Here is a 27,719-nt window from a genome sequence, read left to right on the forward strand (position 1 = left end):
TTTTATGAAGCAGCTTATGACAGGGACTTTAAATGAACTAAATTCCTAGGCAAATACTTTAATATTTTTCCTTCTCATGTTTGTTTCAACCCAAACTAAATGTTTAGTACCCTGATTATGAATTGATAGTCCTTACGTTTTCTGATTTCTTCCCACTTAAGATGTACTGATACAGTGTTTTGATTTGAGTTTGCAAATGGCCTGTCTACTTCAGAGATTTTAGGAATTGAAAAAAAACTTGCTTTTGTGTTTTTCCATATTGAGATAATTACATTTTTTTGTGCAGCCAGAATGTCATTTAATTATTTTGTGATTGCCATCATTTATAGACTCACCTGCAAATTTATCTTAAGTTTGCTCACCATGTAAAACTGATCAAGAGCATTTTATCCCAAGCTAAATTTAAATTATTTTTATTATTTTTATTTTTAAGAATTGCTGTGGAATTAGTTTTTTTTTTTTTAAAGAGAAATTAAATTCATAAGTGGTAATGCAGGGATAAGTAGCTCTTTTTCTGTATGGAACAGTATATGTAGTGAGGTTTAATATACTTATCAAAATTAAGACATTAAATATTGACAGTATTCAATTTGACAATATCATTTAATCCATAGTTCATATACAGATTTAATTGTTCTAGTAATGCTTTATATAACTATTTTTTTCTCCTATTTCTGGAAAAGCATGGAGGGAATTTGTTTCTCAAGTTTCTTTCTTGAGAATTGTTTCCCAGCTTTTCTCTACTTTTTTCTTGACAATTTTGAAGAGTTTAAGCTGGATATTTTATATAGTAGATCCCAGTTTGGGCTTTTCTCCGGATTCCTCATCATTAGTTTTAGGGTGTATTTTATTGACAGAATTACAAAATGATGCTATCTCATTGCATTGTATCAGAAGACACATGATGTCTGTGTGCTTTATTTTTGGTGATGTGAAATTTGATTCCTTGGTTCAAATTGTGTTGCCAGTAAATGTACTTTTTTTTCCTTTATAATTGGTAAGTGTCTTGTAGGGAGATACTTGGAGACTTTGTAAATATCCTGTTTCCTCATCAAACTTCTCCCAACAGTTTAAGCATCCATGGATAAATTTTGCCTGAGTTAGTTATTAGTTCGATAGTTGCAAAATGATGATTTTCTAACTCCACCATCCCATCTTTGTTTATTACTTGACATTCTTCTCTAAAGAACTTTTATTTCTGCTCAGTTTTAATAGCGCCTGGGTGCCTCCATCAGGTAGACATCTGACTTCGGCTCAGGTCATGATCTCACAGTCCATGAGTTCAAGCCCCACGTTGGGCTCTGTGCTGACAGCTCAGAGCCTGGAGCCTGCTTTGGATTCTGTGTCTCCCTCTCTCTCTTTGCAACTTCCCCGCTTGTACTCTTGTCTCTCTTTCTCAAAAATAAACATTAAATTTTTTTTAAAAAAATCAGTAGTAGTTTTAACTCTAATCTTACTTTTAGAATAAAGTATATGACCTTAGGAAGCGGTAGAGGCCAGTTTAATCAGTGAATGTTTCTTAAGCTTCTTGTGTGCTAAGTGCTAGTTTGGTTTTGTGAGGGCACAGAATCCCCTCTGCATTCCAGAAGCTTAAGGTCCAGGCCTCTGGGCGATGAGACAAGATATGAACTCAAATTTTAGTACATTTTAGTCTGGAGTAAAATGATCTGAGTATAAGGTACTAGTGAAATATAGTTCTAAACGGAATATATTGTTTGTCACTTACTTTGTAGGTTTTCATCTTCTCAGAAATGTTCCAGGAAATATTAGAAATAAAATATGCAGCTTGGGGGCGCCTGGGTAGCTCATTTGATTAAAGGTTTGACTCTTGATTTCAGCTCAGGTCATGACATTGAGCCCAGTGTTGTGCCCTGAGCCAGGCTTTGCCCTGGGGGTGGAGCCTGCTTAAAATTTTCTTCCTCCCTCCTCCTCTCTCTGCCCCTCTCCTGCTTGTGTGTTGTCTTAAAACAACAACAAAAGCAAATATAATATGTAGCTCTGACTGCAACTTTTTTAGAAGATGTTATGTTCTAAACTTCTGTGTTTTTCCTTCTAATCATTCTTGCCCTTGTTTTCCTCTATATGGACTTTTTTTTTTTTTTTTTGAAAAATGGTTGTAAAAAACATATGGAACTTATCATTTTGATCATTTTTTAGCATAAAGTTCATTTGTTGAATAATATTCTGTTGTATGTATGTACTGCATTTTGTGTAGCTGTTCATCCATTCATGGATGTGTGAATTGTTTCCACCTCTTGGCAGTTGTGAATAATCCTGCTAAAACATGGGCATACAGATATTTGAGACCTGTTCTCAATTCAGATACATACCCAGAAGTGGGATTGCTGGATTATATATAGTTCTTTTTTTAATCTCTTAAAGAAGTGCTAAATATAATTTTCTATAGTGTTTGCCCCATTTTACACTTCCACCAACAGTGTAAAGGGTTCTAATTTGTCCATATCCTTAGCAACACTTTTCTGTTTTTTGATATTAGCTATCCTAACGGGTATGAGATGTTATCTCATTGTGAGTTTGATTTGCTTTTCTCTGATGATTACTGATGTTGAGTATCTTTATATGCTTGTCGACCATTGTGTATCATCTTTGGAAAAGTATCTGTTCAAGTTCCTTGTGTGTGTGTGTTTTTTTTTTTTTAATTTTTTTTTTTTTAACGTTTATTTATTTTTGAGACAGAGAAAGACAGAGCATGAACGGGGGAGGGTCAGAGAGAGAGGGAGACACACAATCTGAAACAGGCTCCAGGCTCTGAGCGGTCAGCACAGAGCCCGACGCGGGGCTCAAACTCACGGACTGTGAGATCGTTACCTGAGCTGAAGTCGGACGCTTAACCGACTGAGCCACCCAGGCTCCCCAAGCTGTCAGCTATTTATAGGCAGCTATTTATGGGCAGAGACTATAGAAGGGTCCAAAAAGTGAATAGCTTATGAGCTGTTTAATTTTTACTCCAGAGTATTATATTTTATCTCATGTCACTTATGTGCCTTTTTATAGTGCCAGCCCTTTGAGGAAAAATAGTATAAATAAAACTCCATAATTTATATATGGAGCAGGTAGCCCTCATTCCAGTTGATGATGTCATCTGTTTTCCGGAACGGAAGATAATGGTACTGTTTTTTTTCTAGGGAAAGTAGATGAATCTCTGCTACAGTTGGTTAGCCTACTTGCATAGAGCGCTGTGCTTTTAAAATCAGGGGTTGATCAGTCAGCATTTGAGGGTGATTATTGCCTCTAGGCAAGAGTATTGCTTTCTTCATGTTTCTTGGTTCACTTTTGAGAAGCACATGAAAGCTGTACACTCTCTGGAAAGTATACATATAATGATATGAATAAAATTTTACCTATTAGTTCATGTGGTACATAGTTCACATATACACACATACGTATATACACACACACACACACACACACACACACATATATATATGACACTAGATGATATATTCTCTTGGTTCAAAAATTAGTATATAAGGGCATCTGGGTGACTCAGCCAGTTGAATGTCTGTCTTCAGCTCAGGTCATGACCTCATGGTTCGTGAGTTCAAGCCCCACATTGGGCTCTTCTGCTCTCAGTGCAGGTCCTGCTTTGGATCCTCTGTCCCCCTCTTCTCTCTGCTCCTCCCTGTGCACTCTCTCTCTCTCAAAAATAGAAAAAAAATATCAAAAATTAGTACATAAAAATGTACATTATAATATAAAAACCTTTTTCTTTTAAAAATTTTTATTTTTGAGAGAGAGTATGCATGCATAAGTGGGTTGGGACAGAGAGGGGGCTGGGGACAGAGGATCTGAAGCAGGCTTTGTGCTGACAGCAGAGAGCCCAGTGTGGGGCTTGAACCCATGAACCGTGAGATAATGACCTGAGCTGAAGTTGGATGCTTCACTGAATGAACCACCCACACTCCCCTATATGTTCTTTAAAAAAAAAAAAAAATGCATTATAATACTTGTCTCCATCCACCCGGTTTTTCTCATCTGCTCTGTATAGCAAGCATTTGTACTTTCTTGGTATCCTCCCAGTGTGTGTTTATGCAGGTACACAGGAAAACATGTATTTGTCTATTCCCCTCTTTCTTAAATAAACTGTAGCATAATATGTTTTTCAGAATATGCTGCAGTGAAAACAACCTAAAAATCATGGAGGCTTAAAGACATAGTTATGTAGGGACTTAAACTGATGGAGTCTGCTCTTTGACATATGGCTTAATGCTTCAAAAGGCAGGGAAAAAGGAGCATGGCTTTTAAAGCTTCTGCTCCAAATTTACACATATTGCTTCCACTAATACTGTATTGGACAGCCATGGTCATGTCTAAGTCAAACAGAGCAGGGATATATAAATTTTTCTACAAGCTGAGATGCCAAATATAAATAAGAATACAATCCGCCACATATACTCTCATTGATTATCTTTTTAGAATCCCTTATTTAATACTCATTGCCTTTTGGGGTGCCTGAGTGGCTCAGTCGGTTAAGCATCCAACTCTTGATTTCGGCTCAGGTCATGATCTCACCGTTTGTGGGTTTGAGCTTCGCATTGGGCTCTGCATTGACAGTGTGAAGCCTGCTTGGGATTCTCTCTCTCTCTCTCTCTCTCTCTCTCTCTCTGTCTCTCTCTGTCTCTCTCAAAAAGTAAATAAACTAAAAACAAAGACTCATCGGGCTTTTAAAGGTGTTGAAGTGTACTTTTTAGCTTTGTACACGTAATAAAAAATTAATGAAAAGAACACTAACTTCATGGGTATTTAGTACGAAATGGTGATGGCCAGTAGCCTTGTGAAAGGTGCAAATTTCCATTTTTAGGTTGCCTCCCATTTCTAAGTGTTCTTTGGATGTATTTTTTCTCCTTTGCAATGAGCTTTTTAAGATTCTAAATTTCTCTAAGGCTGTACTCTAAACTGTATGAATTGAAGCAACAAATAATTGAATCCTTTAAAAACTTGTCTTTTGGTCAATGTCTGTCTAGTGTCCTTTATTTAATCAGTACCTCATTTAAGCATGTCCTCATTTTTCAGATTATGTGTATAGAGAAAACTTGGCATAGTACCCGGCAAGTTTTGAAGCATAATGGATGTTAGTACTTTTCTTACCACACTATTTTATTTTTACTTCTTTACCTCATTCTTTCCTTTAATTTGCCTGTTTAAAAAAATGTGGAGTCCGTGGGACACCTGGGTGGGATCAGGCGGTTGAGCGTCCAACTTCGGCTCAGGTCATGATCTCACGACTTGTAAGTTCGAGCCCCACATCAGGCTGTGTGCTGACAGCTCAGAGCCTGGAGCCTGCTTTGGATTCTGTGTCTCCCTCTCTCTCTGCCCCTCCCCCGCTCATGCGTGCTCTGTCTCTTTCAAAAATAAATAAACATTCAAAAAAATTTTTTTAAATGTGGAGTCAATTGTATTTGAATAGTGACCTGATAAAGTTGTGTTAAGCAGAGCAGTTTTTATTGCTAGGAGTTAGAGTGCAGTGGGGTTGAGACGCTGAAATCTGTTTCAGTGCAGATGTTGATTACATTGAAAGATAGAAAATCAATGAGATAGGAAGATATAGAAGAGTCATAGAAAACAGATATTTTATGTTACACTTATTTGAGAATACTTGGTATTCTAAAGTCAGGACTTATGTTTTAAGGATGTGTAAAAACCATTAGAGAACAAACAAATACTGAAAACATCTGGCTTAAATTTAGTGGTACAGTTGTTACTTAACACTATCCCCTGAATTACTTCTTATGTGTGTTATCGTTTCTTATGTTTTATAGGTAACTGGATTTTCTGATATTTATTTTTAACATTAAAATTTGTTACAAATTAAAGCTTATGGTGAAATGATGTGTATGATGCCATGGAAACTCAGCCCTTAAAATATGTGCAAAAGTTTACGTCCATATAGGGCCACCAGCAAAAGATGGACAATTTAAATTTTTATTATATTTTATATTTTGTATTTATAATTTTTTATAAGTACTTTGGGTACTTTCTTGCACTATTCAGCCTTGTTTGAATTTTAGTAACTTTGCAGAATTTTATCTGCTAAAAATGTACTTCCTTGCTTGCTTAACCCCTTTAAAATAACATCACATTCTAAATGTGGAGCTTTGTGATTATGGGGTGGGAAGTCAGTGGTTGAAGTACACTATAATTCCATTTTTTAAAAAACTCTAACTTTTAGGGCAGAAAGTTTTTGCATATTGATTTGAATGCCAAGGAGTGTGTGCTTTATAAGGACTTTAGAAACCTCTAGTGATAAAAGAATATAGTTCTTTTAAGTTCTGATTTAAGAGTTCCATCTTATGCATTATGATTAGAAGAATTGATCCACTATTCCTATGTCCTAACGAAATGTAATGTACTCTGTAATTGGTATTATTACAGTCTTTTTATTGTTTTACTTATTTGGTATGTATGTTGTGTTTATAGTAGCTGTTATAAGAATTATAGTTGACTCTACATTACAAAATGTTATTTTTTGCTTATAGTATTGAAAAGCCATATCCAGCACATTTGATTAGTTTATGTGGTTTCTCCTTATACCCCTTTACATTTAGTAAAGCTGTTCTCTTTAATAAACTAAAATATATGGGATGGTCCTCTTGGTTTGGCCAGTTGAACTCCAGCTATTAATGTTAAGAAGATAATCCTGACTCAAGACAGTGTAGGCAGGTCATAGGCACTTTATTTTTATGTCCTCAGTTTTCATTGAAGAACTGAAGAAAGTCACTATTACATTTTTTATAGGAATGTGGTAAGTTTATAATCTATTCTATTGGTGATTTCTTTATAAAGTCTCAAGATAAGTGTCTTCTGATAATCAATTTCAGGAAAAGCCTTGCTTCTCTATGGAAGTGTTATGTTTCCATTTTTATAAAATGAAATGACTCCTTTTTCATTTTGTCAAATATACTTAACCATTTTTGTTAGATGTCCTTTGTAATCTTTTACATTCCACTTAATTTGCTAAGTAGGACTTGATTTCAATATCCCCCCCTTATTCTATAAAGCCAGTGACTATAGCTTCTGGTATTTTCTACTGTGTGTGAGTCTCCTCCCTGCCCTAAGCCTATAAAAATCTCCCTTTAGATGTCTAATAGGCATCTCAAACTTAAGTTGGTCAAAGTGATCATCTCTTCTTTTCCTTGCACCTAAATTTGATCTATACTGTCTTCCTCATCTGAATTAATGGCAACTCCATTTTTCTTTTATTTAAACCAAAGAGCTGGATTCATCTTTAACTCTTTTAATCTCACATTCATTAGCTGATTTTGTCACCTGCTAAATACTGCTCCTACTCTGGTATAAGTTATTTTTTGCTGTACAATTGCAGTAGGCTGTTACTTGCTGTTACCTGCCTCCTGAATGTTAATGTGCTCACCTTCTAGTAGGTACATATTTTACTTAAAGTAAAGCCAGAGTCTTTTTAAATTGGCTACAAATGTGACTGGGCATCTACATATGCCTCCCCCTACCTCTCTTTGTCTCCTATTTAACTCGCCCCTTTGTTCATGTTGGTCTCCTTACAGTTTTAAAGATGTAAGGAACATTCCTGTTGCACAGCCTTTGCAGAAGCTTTGGAGTTAGATGAGATCACCTAGAGAGACTGTCTAGAGTGAAGAAAAGAGCCTTGGATCGAATCCTATATAGCAACATTCATGGTATTAGCTGAGATAGAATTACTAAAAAGAAGACCAAGAAGGCACAGAGAGAGAGAGAGAGAGAGCCAGGAGGAAACCCATGAGTGTGCAGTAGTCAAGGGGAGAGTTTTTCAGGGAGGACATAGGCAGTATTGTCTGATGCTGCTTGTGAGGTTAAGTAAGATAAGTAAGATAAATAAAATGTAATCTTGGATTTAGGGACAAAGAGAGCATTCATGACCTGCCTAAGGGCAGTAAAGACAGATGATTGGGTGGGGAAGCAGTGGAGAGAGTAAGTATAAAGCAGTGCAGCAGTTGAGAACAACATATATTCAGTGGCAAAGAACAAGTGGAGAGGGAGGAGTTGAAGATGCAAATTCAGAAGAATGGGATTGATCACCAGAACAGGATTTGCCCAGAAGGTAGAGGAAGTGAGATTCTCACCATAGGTATCATGATTAGTCTCAATTGATTGGAGAGACACCAGCGTTAGTGCCGGGAAACTGAAGGAGAGATGTCTGAGTTTTTTTGTTTTTTGTTTTTTTTCTATGAAAGAGGAGAGATGCTAAAAATGAGAGGTCAGAATTTTGAGGAAACTAAAAGGGTCCTCCCAGTTCAATGTTTTGAGCCACACATTCCTCTGGGTTCGGGCTACTAGATGCACGCATGACACGAAATGGTTAAGAAACCCTGATGGGTTGTTCTTTAGAAGTTCTGATTTCTTATGGGTAGGGAGGGTTCATTCTCTTAGAAGGAGTCAGCAGAGGTTTCATTTGATTATTTGGGCTCTGGAAAAGAAGATAGTGCTTGTTGCTAGTGCACGGGATGCTTGTGGAATGGGGTATATGCTGGAAGTGCCAAAGGTGGTAGAGGGGAATTTGGTGGTCTGCAGCTTGGCCTGCAGGGTTTAAGGTGGTGCACACTTACTTTGGTGTTTGTATTCCCACATTGGCATTCATCTTGAACAACTCCCAGTGAACAGCTTTGTAAGGAAAATTGTTATGGGGTTTTGATACTTTTACTGGTAATACATTGTGAGTCTTTGTATAGCCAGATGCTGTTTCTGAAGATTCTCTTTAGGAACTAAGGAATACAGATTTTAACTATTTAAAACACACACAACATTTTCTTAGGAAATGTAGGATTATTTTCAAAATCTTTGAATAATGCTGAAAGATATTCTTTGGAGTAAAAAGAGGGGGAATTTATGCTAGCAACTTTAGATTCTAAGTCCTACTTGGTTTACGTGTTTTACTTTAAGATACTCTACATTAGTTCCCCATTTAATGTGTAATAGTGAGCCGGGGGACCCGGGTGACTCTGTCGGTTTAGCGTCTAACTCTTGATTTCTCTGTAGGTCATGATCCCAGGGTTGTGGGATTGAGCCCCATGTCAGGCTCCATGCTGGGTGTGGTGGCTGCCTAAGATTCTCCCTCTCTCCCTCTGTCCCTCTTCCCCATTCACATGCTCTCTCTCTAAAAAAAAAAAAAAAAAAGTGAACTTATTGCTTCTATCAAATGCTTTGTATTTTCATCAAGTTTCTACTTTGTTTTACTTTTCTTTAGCACTCAGTACAGCTCACATAAAGATTCCTTTTTTTTTCCCAACAGTTATATTTTAGGACTTTTGGTTATTTTAAGTCACTTTATTTGGAGGTATAAGCCATTAAGTGGCTTTTGCTATAGAGATTTAATACAAAAGGAAGAGAGAGTTTTAGGCTTAATAGGAAGACTTACTTGCTTGTTACGTCTTCTGACAGTGGCACACATGAAATGTAGATACAATTTTTCTACAAGCTTAGCAATTCAAGGACAGTCTGACAGATGAAGTATATAGGCATTTGGTAAGATTTCTGTTTTCTCTGATTATAAAACCTCCTGTTCACACCCAGCCCCCTTCTCCATATAACTTTCTTCCTTTCTCCTCTCCCCTTCTCCTCTCATTCTTCCTTGTTGTGTTTAAGATGTTTTCCCTTTTGTTTTTTGTTCTGTGTTATCATGTTGTCTCTTAACTTGAATGGTGCTCAGTAATACATCTTTTTTTTTTTTTAAACTTTTTTTTTTCAACGTTTATTTATTTTTGGGACAGAGAGAGACAGAGCATGAACGGGGGAGGGGCAGAGAGAGAGGGAGACACAGAATCGGAAACAGGCTCCAGGCTCTGAGCCATCAGCCCAGAGCCTGATGCGGGGCTCGAACTCCCGGACTGCGAGATCGTGACCTGGCTGAAGTCGGACGCTTAACCGACTGCGCCACCCAGGTGCCCCAGTAATACATCTTTAAACTCATTAAAAATAAGAGCCACTGAGCCAGACACTGTCGAGCACTTTATAGGAATCAGTTTAATCCTCATAGCAGTCTTACGAAGAGTCTTGTTTTTACAGGTGAAGACACTGGGCACATATAGTAGAGGAGGTGATATGAATTAGGCAGATTTGACTCTGTGGGGCTTCTGGGTGACTCATTAGGTTAAACATCTGACTTCGGCTCAGGTCATGATCTCACGGTTGTGAGTTCGAGCCCCACATCGGGCTCTGTGCTGACAGCTCGGAGCCTGGAGCCTGCTTCAGATTCTGTGTCTCCTTCTCTCTGACCCTCCTCCGTTCATGCTCTGTCTGTGTCTCTCAAAAATAAATTAACATTAAAAAAAAAAAAAGGTTTGACTCTAAAGTTCATGTGCTTTATCGCTATGCTATACTGCCTTCCAACCATTGATTTAATAATATAGTAGTTTTGACAATTTTCAATGAGGTGAAAGCAATCAGCCTATCTATTAGTACTAGATACTTTTAATATCTAGGCATTTATTTTAATGATACGCTTTAAGGACTCCAGTAAAGTTTACAGTCACTAAATCTAAAAGAAAATTTTCACTTTTGGTCATAATTCTAAAAACTGGAAATTGCACCTTAAAATCATTTGATGAAGTTGCATTTGTCAGAGTATGGTTTATTAATACCATAGATTGTTTCACTTTAAAAGGCCTCTCAGTAGGTACCTCATACTATTCTGTCTGAATATTGTTTTGTCTGATAGGCTGGTTATTGAAGCTGTATATTACAATATTTAGACCACAGTTCTAGCAGTGAGGGAGTAAGACAGTGTGGAATTACTTTCCCACCTTAAAAACTGGGAAATTGAACAAATTATTGAAAACAAGTACTTTCAGGGGCACCTGGGTGGCTCAGTTGGTTGAGCATCCAACTCTTGATTTCGGCTTAGATCATGATTCCAAGGTCATGAGATTGAGCCCCGCATTGGGCTTAGTCCTGAGCATGGAACCTGCTTAAGATTCTCCTTCCCTGCTCTCTCCCCCCCTCTGTCTCTCTCCCCCTCCACCTCCTGTCCCTCTGCCACTCTTCCCTTTTCACATGTGCTTTCTCTCTCTCTCTCTCTCTCTCTCTCTCTCTCTCGCTCTCAAAACAAAACAAAACAAAACAAAAACAACAACAACAAAAAAAAAACCAAGTATTTTCAGAGTATAGGCAGCACAGGAATGAGATACTTGAGAAAAGGGCAAATAAGGAAAACCCTATCATTGTCCTGAATTTGTACCAGGAGGTAATACTTGGACTGTAGTGCAGGAAGAGTGAAATTCAACAGAAGGTTGTCAGTTTTGTTGAGGAGTTAGAGATTAGAGTTCAACCAAGCCAAGATAGTTAGAATTGTGGAACTGATTACCTGGAGAGAGGGAGAGAGAGGGAGAGAGAAAGTGAAAGTGCTCTAGCAATGTGATTACAGAGTTACCTTGAGTATTTGGCTGAATACCAATCTGTCATTGTATGGGGTGCGGCCTCGTGAGGTTAGACGTGAACAGTTTGTGAAGAGTAGTAATTACTGGGGATTAACATGAATAATTCCCAGAACTTAAACAAGGTCAAAAATTTTTGAATTCTCTCCATTTGGTTTTGAGAGACTTCATTGAATACATGGGTAACTCAGTGGAAGGGTGAAGTGAGAGTAGATGGGTTTTCAAATAGCAGCTATTCTAGGTCTACCCTGAAAAAGCTTCACACTGGTATGCAGATACTTACCTGTTTGCTGGAAAAAGATCAGTTTTCTTTAACATAGGGTTTCTTAACTTTGTCCCTAATGACGTTTGGGCAGGATAGCTCTGCTTTTGGGGTCTATTCAGTGTATTGTAGAATGTTTATAAACATCTCTGATCTGTACCTGCTGAATATTAGTTGCACTCTTCAGCTATAATAACTAAAATTGTCTCCAGACACCGCTACGTATCTCTTGGGGTACAGAAGCACCCCAGGTTGAGAACCAGTGGTTTTTAAAGGATTAGAACAAGATCTAGCACTCACTGACATTGAATAAAATGAAATACCAGCTATATATCTAAGAAGTAGCAAAATGTGACAATTTGGAGGAAAAATTGATTGATAGAAAGTGGACCACAAATGATGGAGTTGGCAACAAGAATATTAAAATAACTATAAAAAAATGCTCAGCATGCTCAAGGAGGTAATCAAAAGTGTGAGCTTAATGAGGAGGGAAATAGAAGATATAAAAAAAGAACCAAATGGAACTGACTACTAGAGACAAAATACACAATGTCTGAAATGAATTCCTTCTTGTGGAATTTTGCCAGTAGAGCACGAAGAAAAAAATGATCGAACTTGAGAATGTAGTAGTAGACTCCATCCCAAGTGAAGCACAAAGAGCATAAAGACTGCAAAAAACTTGGGATAATTTTAAAGAGTCTAACATACATAGCTAGAGTTACAGAAAAAGAGGAGAGAGAAGGTGGTCAGGAAAAATATTTGAAGAAAGATATTAAAATATGTCCAATTTGATGCAAACTATAAATCCACAAATTCAAAAAGGGTGACCATACAATCCAGGGCTGGTAAAAGCACATCATAATTAAGTGCTAAAAATAAACAGTGAAGTGGAAAATTTCAGGAATTAGAGGAAAAAGGCACTTCAAGTAGAGAAGAATTAAGATAAAAATCCACAGAAAGGTGGCTCAGTCGGTTGAGCATCCAACTTTTGATTTCCCCTCAGGTTATGATCTCACGGTTCATGAGATAGAGCCCTGTGTTGGGTTCTGCGCTGACAGCAAGGAGCCTGCCTAGGATTCTCTCTCTCCCTGTGTCACACACAAGTCTGCTCTCTCTTTCTCTCTCTAAAAATAAATAAACTTAAAAATAAAAAAGATAAAAATCCACAGATAATCATCAGAAACTAAGTATGGTGGAAGGTAATGGAATGAGATCTTTGAAGTGTTGGAAGAAGAAAAGTGGTCAACCTAGAATCCTATTTTTGTGAAAATACTCTTCAGAATAAAGGTGAGGTAAAAAAGTTTTCAGCCTGGGACACCTGGGGTGGCTCAGTCGGTTATGTGTCTTACTCTTACTCTCAGCTCAGGTCTTGATCTCAGGGTCCTGAGTTCAAGCCCCGTGTTGGGCTGTGCACTGGGCAAGCGTGGAACCTGTTTAAAAAAAGTTTTCAGCCAAAGAATAATAGAGAATTCATTACCAGCAGAATGCATCCTAAAGAAGAATTAAAGCAAATTGTCCAGGAAAAAAGTAAAATGATACTAGATGGGAACTTGTGTCTATATAAGAAGAATGAAGAGTGACAAAAATAGAGGTAAATATGTGGATAAGCATAAAAGTTTCCCATTTTTAAATTTCTTTAAAAGATAATTGACTATTTAAAACAAAATAATATATCATGGGAAACATAATGTAGAAGTAAAATATAGGTATGTATGTATGACAATAGTAGTTCTAAACACAGAAGAGATGAAATGGAAATGTGCCCATTGTATGTGAAGTGGTATAGTGTTATTTGAATGTAGATTTTGTTGGGTTAAAGATGGCATATTATAAAGCTAGAGCAACCCCTAAGAAAGTAAAACAATGAGGAATAGCTAATAAATAATAAAATGAAGTGGTAAAAATTACTTAAAAAAAAAAAGACACGAATATCAGCTCAAAATGGATTAAGGACTTCAACAAATACCTGAAACCATAAACTTAGAAGAAAACCTAGGTGGTAAGCTCTTTGACATCAGTCTTGGAGATGAGTTTTTGGACTTGACTCCAAAAGCAAAAATGAACAAATGGGACTACATCCGTCTAAAAATCTTCTCCACAGCAAAGGAACCCATCAACAGAATGAAAAGGCAGCTTATGGAATGGGAGAAAATATTTGCAAATCATTTATCTTAGAAGACATTAATCTCCATATTTATATATATATACACATGTGTATATATATATATAGAGAGAGAGAGAGAGCTTATCCAAACTAAAAACCATTAAAAATGGGCAGAGGATCTGAATAGGTATTTTTTCAAAGATGATGTACAGATGCCCAATATATACATGAAAAGATGCTCAACATCACTAATATTCAGAAGAGTACAAACCGAAACCACAATGAAATATCACCTCACACCTGTTCAGATGGCTGTTATCAAAAAGACCAGAAGTGTTTGTGACGATGTGGACAAAAGGGAAGCGACCTGCACTGTTGGTGGGAATGTAAATTGGCACAGGCACTATGACAGTATGGAGGTTCCTCAAAAACTTAAAACTACCATGTGATCCAGCAATCCCACTTATGGTCATTTACCTAAAGAAGAGTAATACACTAACTTGAAAAGATACCTGCACCCTTGTGTTCATCAGAGCATTATTTACATAATGGATAAAGAAAATGTATTATGGGGCACCTGGGTGGCTCAGTCAGTTGAGCATCTGACTCTCGGTTTTCAACTCTGGCCATGATCTTGCAGTTTGTGAGATCAAGCCCTGCGCTGATCTTGGAAGTCTCTCTCTCCTTCTTTCTCTACTCCTCTCCTGCTTACACACTCTTGTGCACACACTCTCGTGTGTGCTCTCTATCAAAAAAAAAAAACAACAAAAAACTACAACATTAAATTAAAAAAAGAAAATGTTATATATATACAATGGAATATTATTCAGCCACAGAATATAAAGAAATCTTACCGATTGCATCAACATGGATAAAACTTATAAGCGAAATAAGTCATGGATGACTTACAAATGAAATAAGTCAGACAGATGAAGACACATACTGTATGATCTCACTTAGATGTAGAATCTAAAAACACACTAAACTTAGAGATACAGAAAACATTGGTGGTTGCCAGAAGCAAGGGGTATAGGATGGGCAGAATGGGTGAAGGTGGTCAAAAGGCACAAACTTCCAATTATATATAAACATATATATATAAATTTATAAATTTATTATATATAAAAATAAGTTCTGGGGATGTAATGCAGAGTATGGTTACTGTAGTTAATAAAATTGTATATTTGAAAATTCATAGGAGAGAAGATGTTGAAAATTTTCGTTATAAGAAAAAAAATTTGTAACTGTATGGTGATAGGTGTTAATTAAGACTGGTGATCGTTTCACTATACACACACACACACACACACACATACATACATACATGTATGGAATCATTATTTGTACACCTAAAACTAATATAGTGTTATATGTCAGTTATATCTTAATAAAAAAGGAGACAACAGAGCCCACTGTCTCTATGTGCACATACTGAGGAAAGGCCGTATGAGGGCACAGTGAGAAGGCAGCCATCTGTAAGTCAGGAAGAGAGATCTCACCAGAACCCAACATGCCAGCACTGATCTGGCTTCTAAACTCCCAAAATGAAAAAAATAAAAGTCTATTGTTAAAGCAGAAAACAACCCAAAACAAAAAGAGAGAGAAAGGAACAAAGATCAACTGGGTAAATAGAAAACAAATAGCAAGATAATGGATTTAAACCACATCAGTGATTACATGAAAATTAAGTTCTCTAAAAACTCTAATTGAAAAGGCAGTTGACTGGATAATATGCTTAATATGCTTCCTACCAGAAGCTCACTTGAAATATTAAGGTAGTGGTTAAACGAAAGAAGAAAAAGGGAATTCAGTGCAAAGCATAAGAAATCTAGAATGGTTACATTAATGTCGAAGTGTATTTTAGGAAAAAAATATATTACCAGGGATAAAAAGGAACATTTCATAATGGTAGAGTCAATTCATAAAAATTATGTAACAATTCTAAAACTGCATTATTTAAAAAAAAAAAATGTTTATTTATTTTGAGAGAGAGCAGGGGAGGGGAAGGGAAAGGTGGGGGGAGAGAGAATCCCAAGCAGGTTCCATACTCAGTGCAGAGCCTGATGTGGGACTCGATCTCACAACTGTGAAATCGTGACCTGAGCCGAAATCAAGAGTCAGATGCTTAACTGACTAAGCCATCCAGGCACCCCTGTATGTGTAATGTAATACCAGAACTTCAAAGTACGTGAGACAGAGACTGCCAGAACTAAAACAGGCAAATCCACACATAGATTTGAACATGCTTCTCTCATTAATTGATAGAAATTAGTGATGATGTAGAAAACTCGAATAATCAAATAAGTGGATCTAACTGATGTTTATGGATAGTTAACCTGGTAAGAGAATATACATTCCTTTGAAGAGTACATGGAATATTACCAGATACACCCTTAATGTTTGGGCATCAAAGAAGTCTCAGAAAACTTAAAAGATTTCAAGTCCTATGAAGTAGGTTTTGTGAATACAATGGAATTATTTTAGTAATAGATATTTGGGAAATCCTCAGTTACTTGGAAACTAAACAATATTTGTAAGTAACCTGTGGGTCAAAGAAGAAATTGTGAGGGAAAAAACTGGTTTTTCAAATGAAAAAAATGGAAACAATCAAAATTTGTGGAATGCAGGTAAAACAGCACCTATGGAGAAATTTATTGCTTTCAATGCTAATACTAGAAAAGAAAAAACTAATGTCCGTGATCTAAGTTTTTATCTGAAATCAATAAAAGAAGAGCAAAGTAAACCTGAAATAATTTGGAGCAGGAAATGAGAGCAAGAAACTATGAAATAAAAAACAAGCCAACATTCAAGAAGATCAGGTTCAACAGTTGAGTTTTTTGAAAAGATACAAAATTGATAAAGGTCTAATGACTGATTGAAGAAAAAAGAAAATATTACTGTCTGATTAATAACCAGATGTGAATGTCACCACAGATCAGACATTAAAGGGATAATGAAAAAATATACTCATGAATTTGATAACTTAGATATACAAATTCCTTGAATAGTACAACTTCTCAACAAATAGAAGTAATACAAAGTCTGAGTAGCATATGAAGAAATTTGAATTCATTATCAAAAGTCTTCACACAAAATACTGAATCCTATCAAGCATTTAATCTTTTTTTAAAAAATATTTGTCTATTTTTAGGAGAGTGCAAGTGGGGGAGGGGCCGAGAGGGAGACAGAGGGTCTGAACCAGAACCCGGCTTTACGCTGGCAGCCTGACAGCAGCGAACCTGTGCAGGGCTTAAACTCACCAGCTGAAGCGTGAGCTCACGGCCTGAGCTGAAGTCAGATGCTCAACCAACGGAGCCACCCAGGCGCCCCCTACATTTCTTAATTAACATTTTACTAATTGAATATACCTAAAATTGATACCATCTTAAACAGTATCCAAAAAATGCAGTATAAGCGTATCTTACTTTTTTGGATATTTTCGTACTCTGTCATTTAACTTTATCATTTTTAATTAGGCATAGGATGTAAACAATATGGGAGGGAAATATCACGATCTTTGTAATTCTGCATTCTTCAAAAGCAAATTATTCTTTCAGAAAATGTTTTTGCTGGGCCTACCTCACCCTCAGCGTCTCTGGGCAGTGGGAATGAGGCTGCACTGGGATCAGTCACACAGCCAAAGAAAATTCGAGGGATTGGATTTGGAGACATTTTTAAAGAAGGCTCTGTGAAACTGAGGACGAGAACATCTGGCAGTGAAGCAGAAGAAAAGAAAACAGAAAAGGTAATAATGGTGAACTTAGATTAACTCTACTTAACTCTCTCATGAAGCACTTTTTAAGGTGTAAGTCAGTTTGCAACTCTGTTACACACCCTTTTTTGAGATTGCTAATAATTGGTTATGATTGAGACGACTGTGAGAAACTGTTTTCAGCATTACACTGGTTAATGTTTATGTTTGATTCTTATAAAATGAGAATGTTTATTGGTATTAATACCAACTTTTCTAAGTTTTTAGTTACCATAGGTAAAAATGGGAAGGGCAGGAGTTTTTTTGTTTTGTTTTGTTTTTTGCCTTTTAAAGCTAAAATTACATACTTTTTCTTTAAATTTGAAATAGGCCTAAAATGGGTCATTTTAAAATGGATTCACAATGAGGTATTAAGTTAATTAGGCACTACTTAACTCTCCTCTGGATTGTTGGCAGTGGTGAAATTTGCTTCTCCTCTAAATGTATGGAGAACTTTGTTTTTCATTAGCATTTTGATGGCATTATGAAATAAATCAAAATGAATGTACCATAAATTATAACATCTAATAATAGGTTTCAAAGATTTTTTTTTTTAAGTTTTATTTATTTGAGTAATCTCCCACCAGGTGTTGGGTTTTAATTCACAACCCCAACATCAAGAGCCGTACGATCCTCTAACCAAGCCATGCAGGCACCCCTTTAGTAACAGATTTTGAAATAAACTAATAACGTTTTGTTTTGGGGGAAAAGAGCTACAATTTTTAGAACATGAATTTCAAGGCTGTTTTTTGAGGTTCACACCTTAGAGGTACAGATTGAGTACTTCAGTTAGGAGGTTTTCCTGTTGACTTTTAGGGCATTGTTTCATTTTAGTTCTCAGTTGTATGTCTGTATTTAAGTTTTAAGAGTTGAAAGTATTTCAGTATTTACTTACCTAGTTCCGCTATATTTCACTAATTAGACTGATTTGGTTGGTGAAATATATTCTCAAGTTTTCTTCTAAAATGGTTAGTTTCCACATATTTTTTCTTTCCCAGTTTGCTACATATATTTTCATGTAATAATGATTTGGGTTCAGGAAAGAGAACTTGTACTTTCTACCCTACCGTCTCCTAGCTCTGAGACTGTCTGGCAGTAAGATTATGGGGCCTAATTGGTTCTTGGTTTTGATACCTTGATTCAAGGTAAAGATTGGAATTCTTGTGGTTTTTGGAATGGTGCTGTATAGCCAGCCATATAATAGCCAGGGATGCTGGAGAAGCACTGTTTGCATTATGAAGGACATTAGATAATCTGGGGCTCCTTTCTAACTTTAAAGCTTATGAGGGGCGCCTGGGTGGCGCAGTTGGTTAAGCATCCGACTTCAGCCAGGTCACAATCTCGCGGTCCGTGGGTTCGAGCCCCGCATCGGGCTCTGGGCTGATGGCTCAGAGCCTGGAGCCTGTTTCCGATTCTGTGTCTCCCTCTCTCTCTGCCCCTCCCCCGTTCATGCTCTGTCTCTCTCTGTCCCAAAAATAAATAAACGTTGAAAAAAAAAATTTTAAAGCTTATGATTCATAACGAATAATTTTATTTAGTTAATGATTACACTAATACTCTTTCAGTTGCCACTTACAATGTTCACTACTCAAGAGTAACTGTTAGTGAGAGTCCTCTCAAATATCACCCTATTTGAGAGCCTTGCAAGCCTTGCTTTTGATCACTGATCCAGGAATTGATAGAGAGCACATTTGCTATATTTGTAGGTGATTGATATCAGATTAGAAGAAATGATGGTTAGACTTGTGAAAAATTAAAGTGAGTATCTTAAAAGAGAAACAGAACACACAGTGATAGGTAAGTTAGTAGTATATTTAGATTTTTAACTAATGAAAGCTAAGGTCAAAAGTAATGTTCTTTCTGGGGAGAGAAGTCAAGGAAAACACTAGTATGAGAAGGACTTACTTTAGTCAATTACAATGTAAAATTTTCTACTGACTATAGTTGTAAGGGTTGTAACATTACCTAGGTGTTTTCATTCAGATAGCAGCAATGAAGTATAAAGACCTTTTTTTTTTTTTTTTCTCTATCTCATCCTAGGGAAGTTTAGTGCTGTGGTTTAAAAGCCCACTTTCTAGAGTCAGACTTCCTAGGTTCAAATCCAGGCTCCACTACTAAATTACTGTTACGGTGGGCAGGTTTCTTAACTGCTTCCTAGTCTGTAAGAGGAACGAATAATAATGCTTACTTTATACAGATTATTCAGAGGATTAAGTTATAAGGTGTGTAAAGTGTTTAGCTAAGGAGTTCCTACTCAGTACATTTTCAGGTGCTATTATTTTTATTTATTTTGGAGGGTTAACATTAAGTGACACTTATGGGTATTATGGGTATCAGAATGTGTATTATTCTTAAGATAGGAAGTTTTAAAAATTTGAAGTTCTGAGCTATCATTTCAGTAGTTTTGTTATCTCTGTCTTTTCAGTCACATTACTAACCTGGCTATAAGTACCATTAGGGAAGGCTGGCTTACTGCAAATGAAAATTTTGTTTAATACTGTTATCTTAATTCTCACTTAAAATAGTTGATACCGTCCTTTTCTTTTCTAGCCCTTAATTATACAGTCAGTAGGATCCAAAACTCAGAGTGTGGAGATAACAAAAACAGACACGGAAAGTAAAATTAAAGGTAAATTTTTGAATAAAATTTTCATGTTGGGAAAGAAGCACGCTCAAATGTATTATTAGATTTTTTGAAACTGTATATCAACACTGTACTACTTGATCAGAGTATTAGATCCTACTAGAGGTAAGCACTGCAGGGTCAAAGAGTTCAGTGTGCTTTGTTCACTGATGTATCTCCCTACAGTTAGAACCAGCGCCTAGAACATATTAGCACTAGGAACTATTTGAAAGTATGAATTAATGAAATTGTTACTTAATTCAGTATATAGTGTCGGCCGACATTATTAAATTTTCTTTAACAGCTTCTAGTGTACTTTTTTTAACACAAAGTAGAGGCTTAATAAGTATTGTTAAAAAAACCAATTTATTTAATCTGCATTATTTACTTTCTTTATTTTAGCTAAGGAATATTGTAGAACATTATTTGCCTATGAAGGTACTAATGAAGATGAGCTTTCTTTTAAAGAGGGAGAGATAATCCACTTGATAAGTAAGGTAAGATACTTGTCAGGTGTTTGGTGAATTATTTAATTTATTCATTCTTCTATTTCCCCGTACAATGTAAGCTCTGGAAGAGCTGGGATTTTGTCTTGTTTCTGTGTCCTGAGAACATGACACGTGGTAAATTCTCAGAAAGTTTTTTTTGAGTAGATTTTTATTGTCTGTTTGTATAATAATTGATGTTTTGGGGATTACTTTTGCCATCCTGTTATATTTTCTCTCTAGCCCCAGCTCCTCTAAGTTTCTGTTCTCACTTCCTAGTTTACCCCATTACATTTTTTTTGCATCTAATGCTTTTTGTATCGTTTATAATATAACAAGAAAAAGAATGGGGCCCCTGGATGGCTCAGTCGTTTAAGTGTCTGACTCTTGATTTCAGCTCAGGTCATGATCTCACGGTTCATGGGATCGGATAGAGCTCTGCATCTGGCTCTACACTGACAACAGGGGAGCATGGTTGGGATTATGTTCTTCCTCTCTCTCTCTCTCTGCCCTTCCCTCACACCCACACTGTCTCTCCCTCTCTCTCTTTCTCTCAAAAATAAACTTTAAAAATTAAAAAAAAAATGAATAGGGAAACAATTCCATCAATATTGTAGACGTTTATGAGACCATACTGTGTTTGGAAAATGATGCAGCTATTTCAAAGAGTTAAGTAGTTTTATAACTTAGAATGAATTATGGAAAAAGAAAAAGAAAACCCAGGAGTATTTGGGTCTGGGCAGAATCCTTTAACTATTTTTTTTTGTTGTTATTGTTTTATTTTTGAGAGAGTGCAAGCGAGGGAGTGGCAGAGAGAGGGGGCTCTGCACTGACAGCAGTGAGCCTGATGTGGGGCTCAAACTCACAAACCGCTTGATCACGACCTGAGCTGAAGTCAGATGCTCAACTGACTCAGCCACACAGGTGCCCCTGTAACTATCCGTAATAGAAGAAAACTATAAATAAAATACAGTTTTTGTTAATGACTGTATAGCACAATTTCTGAAAAATTTTCCCTTGTCTTAAATTGACTTTGTTATCGGATGGTTTAGTATATGTAATTTTTAATATCCATACAGTTTTGGACTGGTTGCACCTTATTTCTCATGGCCAGGTGGTATTTAGAAGGAATTGTGGAATAACTTGTTAATTTCTAGAGAAATGAATAATATGATTGTGTTTTGGTATATAAAGTGTTAAGAATGTTAAGTAAGATACAGGTTAGAAAGTCATATTCTCTGTCCACCCTCTTCTCAGCACTTTGTCCTTTCTCTTCGCTGAAAACCTTTTATCCTCATAAACCAAATTTTAAAATTATTTGACTCATTTGTTTTTTATTTATTTTTTAAAGTTTATTCATTTTTGAGAGAGAGAGACATAGAGCGTGAGTGGGGAGGGACAGAGAGAGAGGGACACGCAGAATCTGAAGCAGGCTCCAGGCTCTGAGCTGTCAGCACAGAGCCCGATGCAAGACTCGAACTCACAAGCCGCGAGATCATGACCTGAGCCAAAGTTGATGCTTAACCAACTGAGCCACCCAGGTGCCCCTAAAATTTTTGACTCATTAAAACAAAAAATCTCAATTTTATAACTACTGCTGGAAGTAATGTATGCGTAATATTTGCTTTTTAGGGAGGACCTTATGATCTGTTTAACTCTTTTTTTTTCTTTTTCGTAAAAAAAAATTTTTTTTTAATGTTTATTTTTGAGAGAGAGAAACAGAATGTGAGTGGGAGTTGGGGAGGGGTGGGAAGGAGACATAGAATCTGAAGCAGGCTCCAGGCTCTGAGCTCGAGCCCACAGTCAGACGTTCAACCAACTGACCCACCCAGGCTCCCCAACCCTTTTTTTTTCTTGTAAAAATAATGGAATTCAGTATTTTTATATTTTGTTGTGAACTTTTTTCTTATTTAAAGATAACACCTATTTTTTTTTTTAAATTTTTTTTTCAACGTTTTATTTATTTTTGGGACAGAGAGAGACAGAGCATGAACGGGGGAGGGGCAGAGAGAGAGGGAGACACAGAATCTGAAACAGGCCCCAGGCTCTGAGCTATCAGCCCAGAGCCTGATGCGGGGCTCGAACTCACGGACCGCGAGATCGTGACCTGGCTGAAGTCAGACGCTTAACCGACTGCGCCACCCAGGTGCCCCTAAAGATAACACCTATTATTAATATTATATAATATTTTGCATTGTGAATGTTATATTTATTATTATATTTCAATTTTAAATATAATACTTGTGTATAGTTCACAGTATTTATATAAATAAGTTTATATAATGTTTAATAAGTAAATATATATTTAAATAATATAAAATTAATGTAATTATTTGATTTTTCATTTGCATTATAGGAGACTGGAGAAACTGGCTGGTGGAAGGGTGAACTCAATGGGAGAGAAGGAGTATTTCCAGATAATTTTGCTATTCAGATAAATGAACTGGATAAAGACTTCCCAGTAAGCTTTTGTTTTTCAATGATGATAACTGTTTAATGAACCTTTGGCCAGTATTTCTTTACAAACAGTTTTGTTTGCATTATTACTGAACAACTTTATGAGGCGGTTTCCAGTTTATATATTCAGGTAAAATTGATTTGAGCTGTAGTAAAACAAAAGAATATTTCAGTTCTGTGCTTTATTTCAGGTTTTCTTTCCCCACTGACTATATTGAAAAGTAACCTTAGACTTCATTACTTTATTATAATTTAAAGAAAAAAGTCTCTCATACTAGTTAGACAAATTAACACTTGCCTGGAAGAATTTACACTTTAATTGTACTTTTGTTGAAAATCTTATTTTAAGGAACTGTTAATCTTACTATATTACTCTGTAGTGCATTTTTGGGAGGGTAAGAAGCAGTCCTTGCTTTCTTACAAGACTTAAGACCTCTGTCTCACTTCTTACAGTGAATAAAGTGAGGCTGAGTCATTCGTCAGTGATCTTTTGCTTTTCTGCAACTTGATCCCTTTTTCCCCCATGGAAGAATGGATCTAATTGAGGATTGATTGATTGACTGAAGTATAATTACATACAGTGTCCTATTGGTTTTAGGTATTGTAGATCATAAGGTTTAGATATTTTTATATACTACAAAATGGCACCCGTGATAAGTCTAGTTATCATCTATCACCATACAAAGTTATTATAACATTATTGACTATATTCTCTATGTTGTTCATTACAGCCCCATGACTTAGTTATTTTATAACTGGAAGTTTGTACTTCTTACTCCCCTTAATCTTATTTTATCTGCTCCCTATTTCACCTTCTCCCTTACAGTCACCAGGAGTTTGTTTCCTATGTCTATGGGAGTCTATTTCTGTTTTGTTTATTCATTTGTCTTGTTTTTTAGATTCCACATATAAGTGAAATCATACAGTATTGTCATTACTGTCTGACTTATTTCGCTTAGTATATTATTGTGTAGGTCCATCTGTGTTGTCACAAATGGTAAGATTTCATTCTTTTAATGGCTGAGGAGTATTCCATTGTGTATGTATACATCATCTATATATAATATATTATCTTCCAGTAGTGAACAGTTTTACTTCTTCCTTTCCAATTTGGATGCTTTTCTTTTTCTTGCCTAATTGCTATGGCCAAGGTTTCTAGTACTATGTTGAATAAGCATGGGGGAGTCCTTGTCTTATTCCTGATCCTAGAGGAAAGCCTTTTAGCTTTTCACCATTGAGTATAATGTTAACTGTGGGTTTGTCATGTATGGACTTTATGGTTTTGATGTACATTCCTTCTATACCCACTTTGTTGAGAGAGTTTTTATAAATGGATATTGTATTTTTTTAAACGGTCTTTCTGCATCTGTTAAGATGATATGATTTTTATCCTTCATTTTGTTAAAATGGTGTGTTATGTTGATTGATTTGCAAATGTTGAGTCATTCTTGCATCCCTGAAATAAGTCCCACGTGATCATGGTATATGATCCTTTTGACATATTGTTCAATTCATTTTGCTAATATTTTGTTGGCAATTTTTACATCTATATTCACCAGGGATATTGCCTGTAATTTTCTTTTTGTGTGTGTGATATCTGACTGGTTTTGATATCAGGGTAATGCTGGCCTCGTAAAATGAGTTTGGAAGCATTCCTTCTTCTTCGATTTTTTGGAATAATTTGAGAAGGATAGTTACTAACTCTTTAAATGTTGGTAGAATTCATCTGTGAAGCTCTCTGGTCCTGGACCTTTGTTTCTGGGAGTTTTAAAATTACTGATTGAATTTTATTATTTGTAATCGGTCTATTTATTATTTTTTTGTAATCAAGTCTTGGAACCCAGAAGAAATGGATACATTTCTAGAATCATACTTTTTATGTGGTTATCATGATTATCCATTTCTTCTGTGTTTGCCAATTTGTTGGCATGTAATTGTACTAATTTCTTAGGATCCTTTATATTTTTATCGTGTCAGTTATAGCTTCTGGTGTTTATTTATTTGGGTCCTGTCTTTTTCTCTTCATGATTTTGACTAGAGGTTTATTGATTTTGTTTATCTTTTCAGTAATCTGCTTTTAATTTCATTGATCTTGTCTGTTTTTCAATCTCTGTTTCATTTTATTTCTGCTTTGGTCTTTGTTCTCATAACTTGGGGTTTTGTTCTTTTTCTAGTTTCTTTACATGTAAATTAATACTGTTTATTTGGGAATTTTCATATTTCTTGAGATTGCTATAAACTTGTCTGTTAGAACTGCTTTTGATATGTTCTATACGTTTGAAAGTTGTGTTTGTATTTTTCATTTGTTTCAACATAGTTTTTTATTTTCTCTTTGATTTCTTTGTTGACCCATTGATTGTTTAGTAGCATTGTTTAGTCTCCATATGTTTGTGCTTTTCCAGGTTTCTTCTTGCAGTTAATTTCTAATTTCATACCGTTGGGGTTGGCAAAGTTACTTGTTATGATTTCAGTCTTTGGAATTTATTTCTTATTAAAGTTTTTTTTTTTTTTTTTTTTTACTGTTTGTTTTTGAGAGAGAGAGAGAAAGGGAGGGAGGGAGAGAGAGGGACGGAGAGAGAGGGAGGCAGAGACTGAAGAAGGCTCCAGTCTCCGTACTGTCAGTTCATGGCCTGAACTGAAGTTGGACACTTAACTGACTGAGCCACACAGGCGCCCCTAACTTTTGCCATTTTTAATTATAATATATCTTTGTATGGCTCTCTTTGGTTTCATCTTGTTTGGAACTCTCTGTACTTCCTGGACATGGATGTCTTTCCTTTACTAGGTTAAGGATGTTTGTAGCCATTATTTCTTCAAACAGATTTTCTGCCTCTTATTTTTATCCTTCTGAAACCCCTACAGTGTGAATGTTAGTACAATTATTGTCATTTCTGAAGTCTCTTAAACTATTCTCATTTTTTAAAAATTCTTTCTTCTTTTGCTGTTCTGATTGGGTGATTTCCACTATTCTATCTTCCATTCAAGTGATCCATTCTTCCGTATGCTCTAATCTGTTGATGTCCTCTAGTGTATTTCTTAGTTCAGTTATTGAAATTTTCAGCTCTGACTGCTTTTTGGTACCTTCTTATATTTTCTACCGCTTTGTTAAGGTTCTTACTGTATTTCTTGATTCTTCTAAGTTGAGCAAGCATCTTTATGACCATTACTTTGAATTGCTTATCAAGTAAATTAATTACCTCTATTAGGGTTTTTTTTTTTCTGAGGTTTTATGTTCTCTTGTTTTGAACATTCTGTTTCCTTATGTTGTTTGTCTTTCTGCATTTGTGTCTGTAAACTTGGCAGAACAGCTAACTCTTGGTCTTGAAGGAGTGGCCTTATGTAGCAGTGTCCCCTTTGTTTACTGTGTATGCCAACAGGATTTGGTTGGGCAGCTGGAGCTGGAGTAGGCGTGAGCTAGGGTTGCCCTGGGGCTTGCTACAATAGGTCACATGGGCAGGATGGCTGCGGCTAGAGCTGGCGCGGACTCGTTGGTGTATGACTTGAGCTGGTGTGGACATGGGACCAGGCATTCCAATGTACTCTGTGCCAGGGCCACACGGGCAGGAGGGCTTGAACTGTTGTGTGCAGGCCTGGGGTATGCTGGAGCTTCCAGGGCCACCTTGTTGGGATGGCTAGAGCTGGGGCTGGCAAAGGCAATAGGCTGTCTTGGTGGGAAAGCTGATGTGGGTTAGGGGCCTGGGACTTGCTGGGGCAGTTTTAATAGGCCAGCAAGAGTGCCTGGACTCTGCTTTCATTGGCACTGTCAAAGTAGAGCGTTGGGAAAGAAATAGTGGCAATTTCAGGCATCTCCGACCCTGGAGAGAGTTCTAGCAGTTCCTTCCACCATTTGGCAGAAGCTCTATGGTCTTCACTTATAGTCTACTTGCCTTTAAATTGCTCTTTTGTTTCTGTGCCCCAGGGCAGGTGTGTCTGCTTGGGACCCTCAATGATACACCCTACTGCAAGTCCTTACATCTGGGGTGTGTTTTGTGTTGTTACCTTGTCTCCTACTGTGCTCTGTGTGGTCCCTCTGTTGTTTGTTGTACAGAAGCTGTTCAGTCCACCCTCAATTTTTAAGGAAGAATTGCTCTGTATGTAGGTGTAGTTTTATCGTGTCCACGAGAGGTCAGTTCAGAGTCTTCCTATTCCATCATCTTGGACTGCCTCCTCCTTGCTCCTTTTCTAATGGAGTTGGAGAGCAGACACTGAGAGCAAGATGGTCTGCTGGATTTTATTTAAGCCAATGTTGAAATTTCCAAACTTTGCAGTCTTTATGTAGTTAAGTGAATCACTAGAGGTTACTCTAGGGGTTAATGCTGTCTGAGGCCCTTCTTTTGCTCGATTTCATTCAGTATTCAGCCTTCTGGGTGCTTTATTTTTATACCCAAGGAACACATTATTTGGGAGGGCTTATTTAGTGTTCATACAGCACTATCAGTTAATTTTAATTTGGGAAAACCTGATTCACATGTCTCAAGTTTTTGATGTCATTAAGTCTTAAAAATGAATAAATGCTAAACCCAACAAATTTGAATAAATTGAAGAAAAACGGGCTTTTTCCTTGAATCTTCTCTTTGAGAGTTCTGAAGAATCAAGAGTATAAGCTAGATATATTTATTAGGTGACTCTTTTTTTTGT

The 27,719-nt window shown here is 36.5% G+C and overlaps 1 protein-coding gene across 1 annotated transcript in view; it reads left to right on the forward strand.

The window, feature by feature from the left end:
* Positions 1 to 27,719, forward strand: part of LOC115514033 (CD2 associated protein) — a 136,801-nt gene that overhangs the window by 65,902 nt on the left and 43,180 nt on the right. The window contains exons 6-9 of the mRNA XM_030315672.1: positions 17,323 to 17,510; positions 20,067 to 20,145; positions 20,542 to 20,636; positions 22,981 to 23,085. Of these exons, the coding sequence (XP_030171532.1) occupies positions 17,323 to 17,510; positions 20,067 to 20,145; positions 20,542 to 20,636; positions 22,981 to 23,085 (467 nt within the window). The remainder of the gene's footprint in view (positions 1 to 17,322; positions 17,511 to 20,066; positions 20,146 to 20,541; positions 20,637 to 22,980; positions 23,086 to 27,719) is intronic.

The sequence above is a fragment of the Lynx canadensis genome, chromosome B2 (assembly GCF_007474595.2).
Source record: "Lynx canadensis isolate LIC74 chromosome B2, mLynCan4.pri.v2, whole genome shotgun sequence".
Classification (NCBI taxonomy): Eukaryota; Metazoa; Chordata; class Mammalia; order Carnivora; family Felidae; genus Lynx; species Lynx canadensis.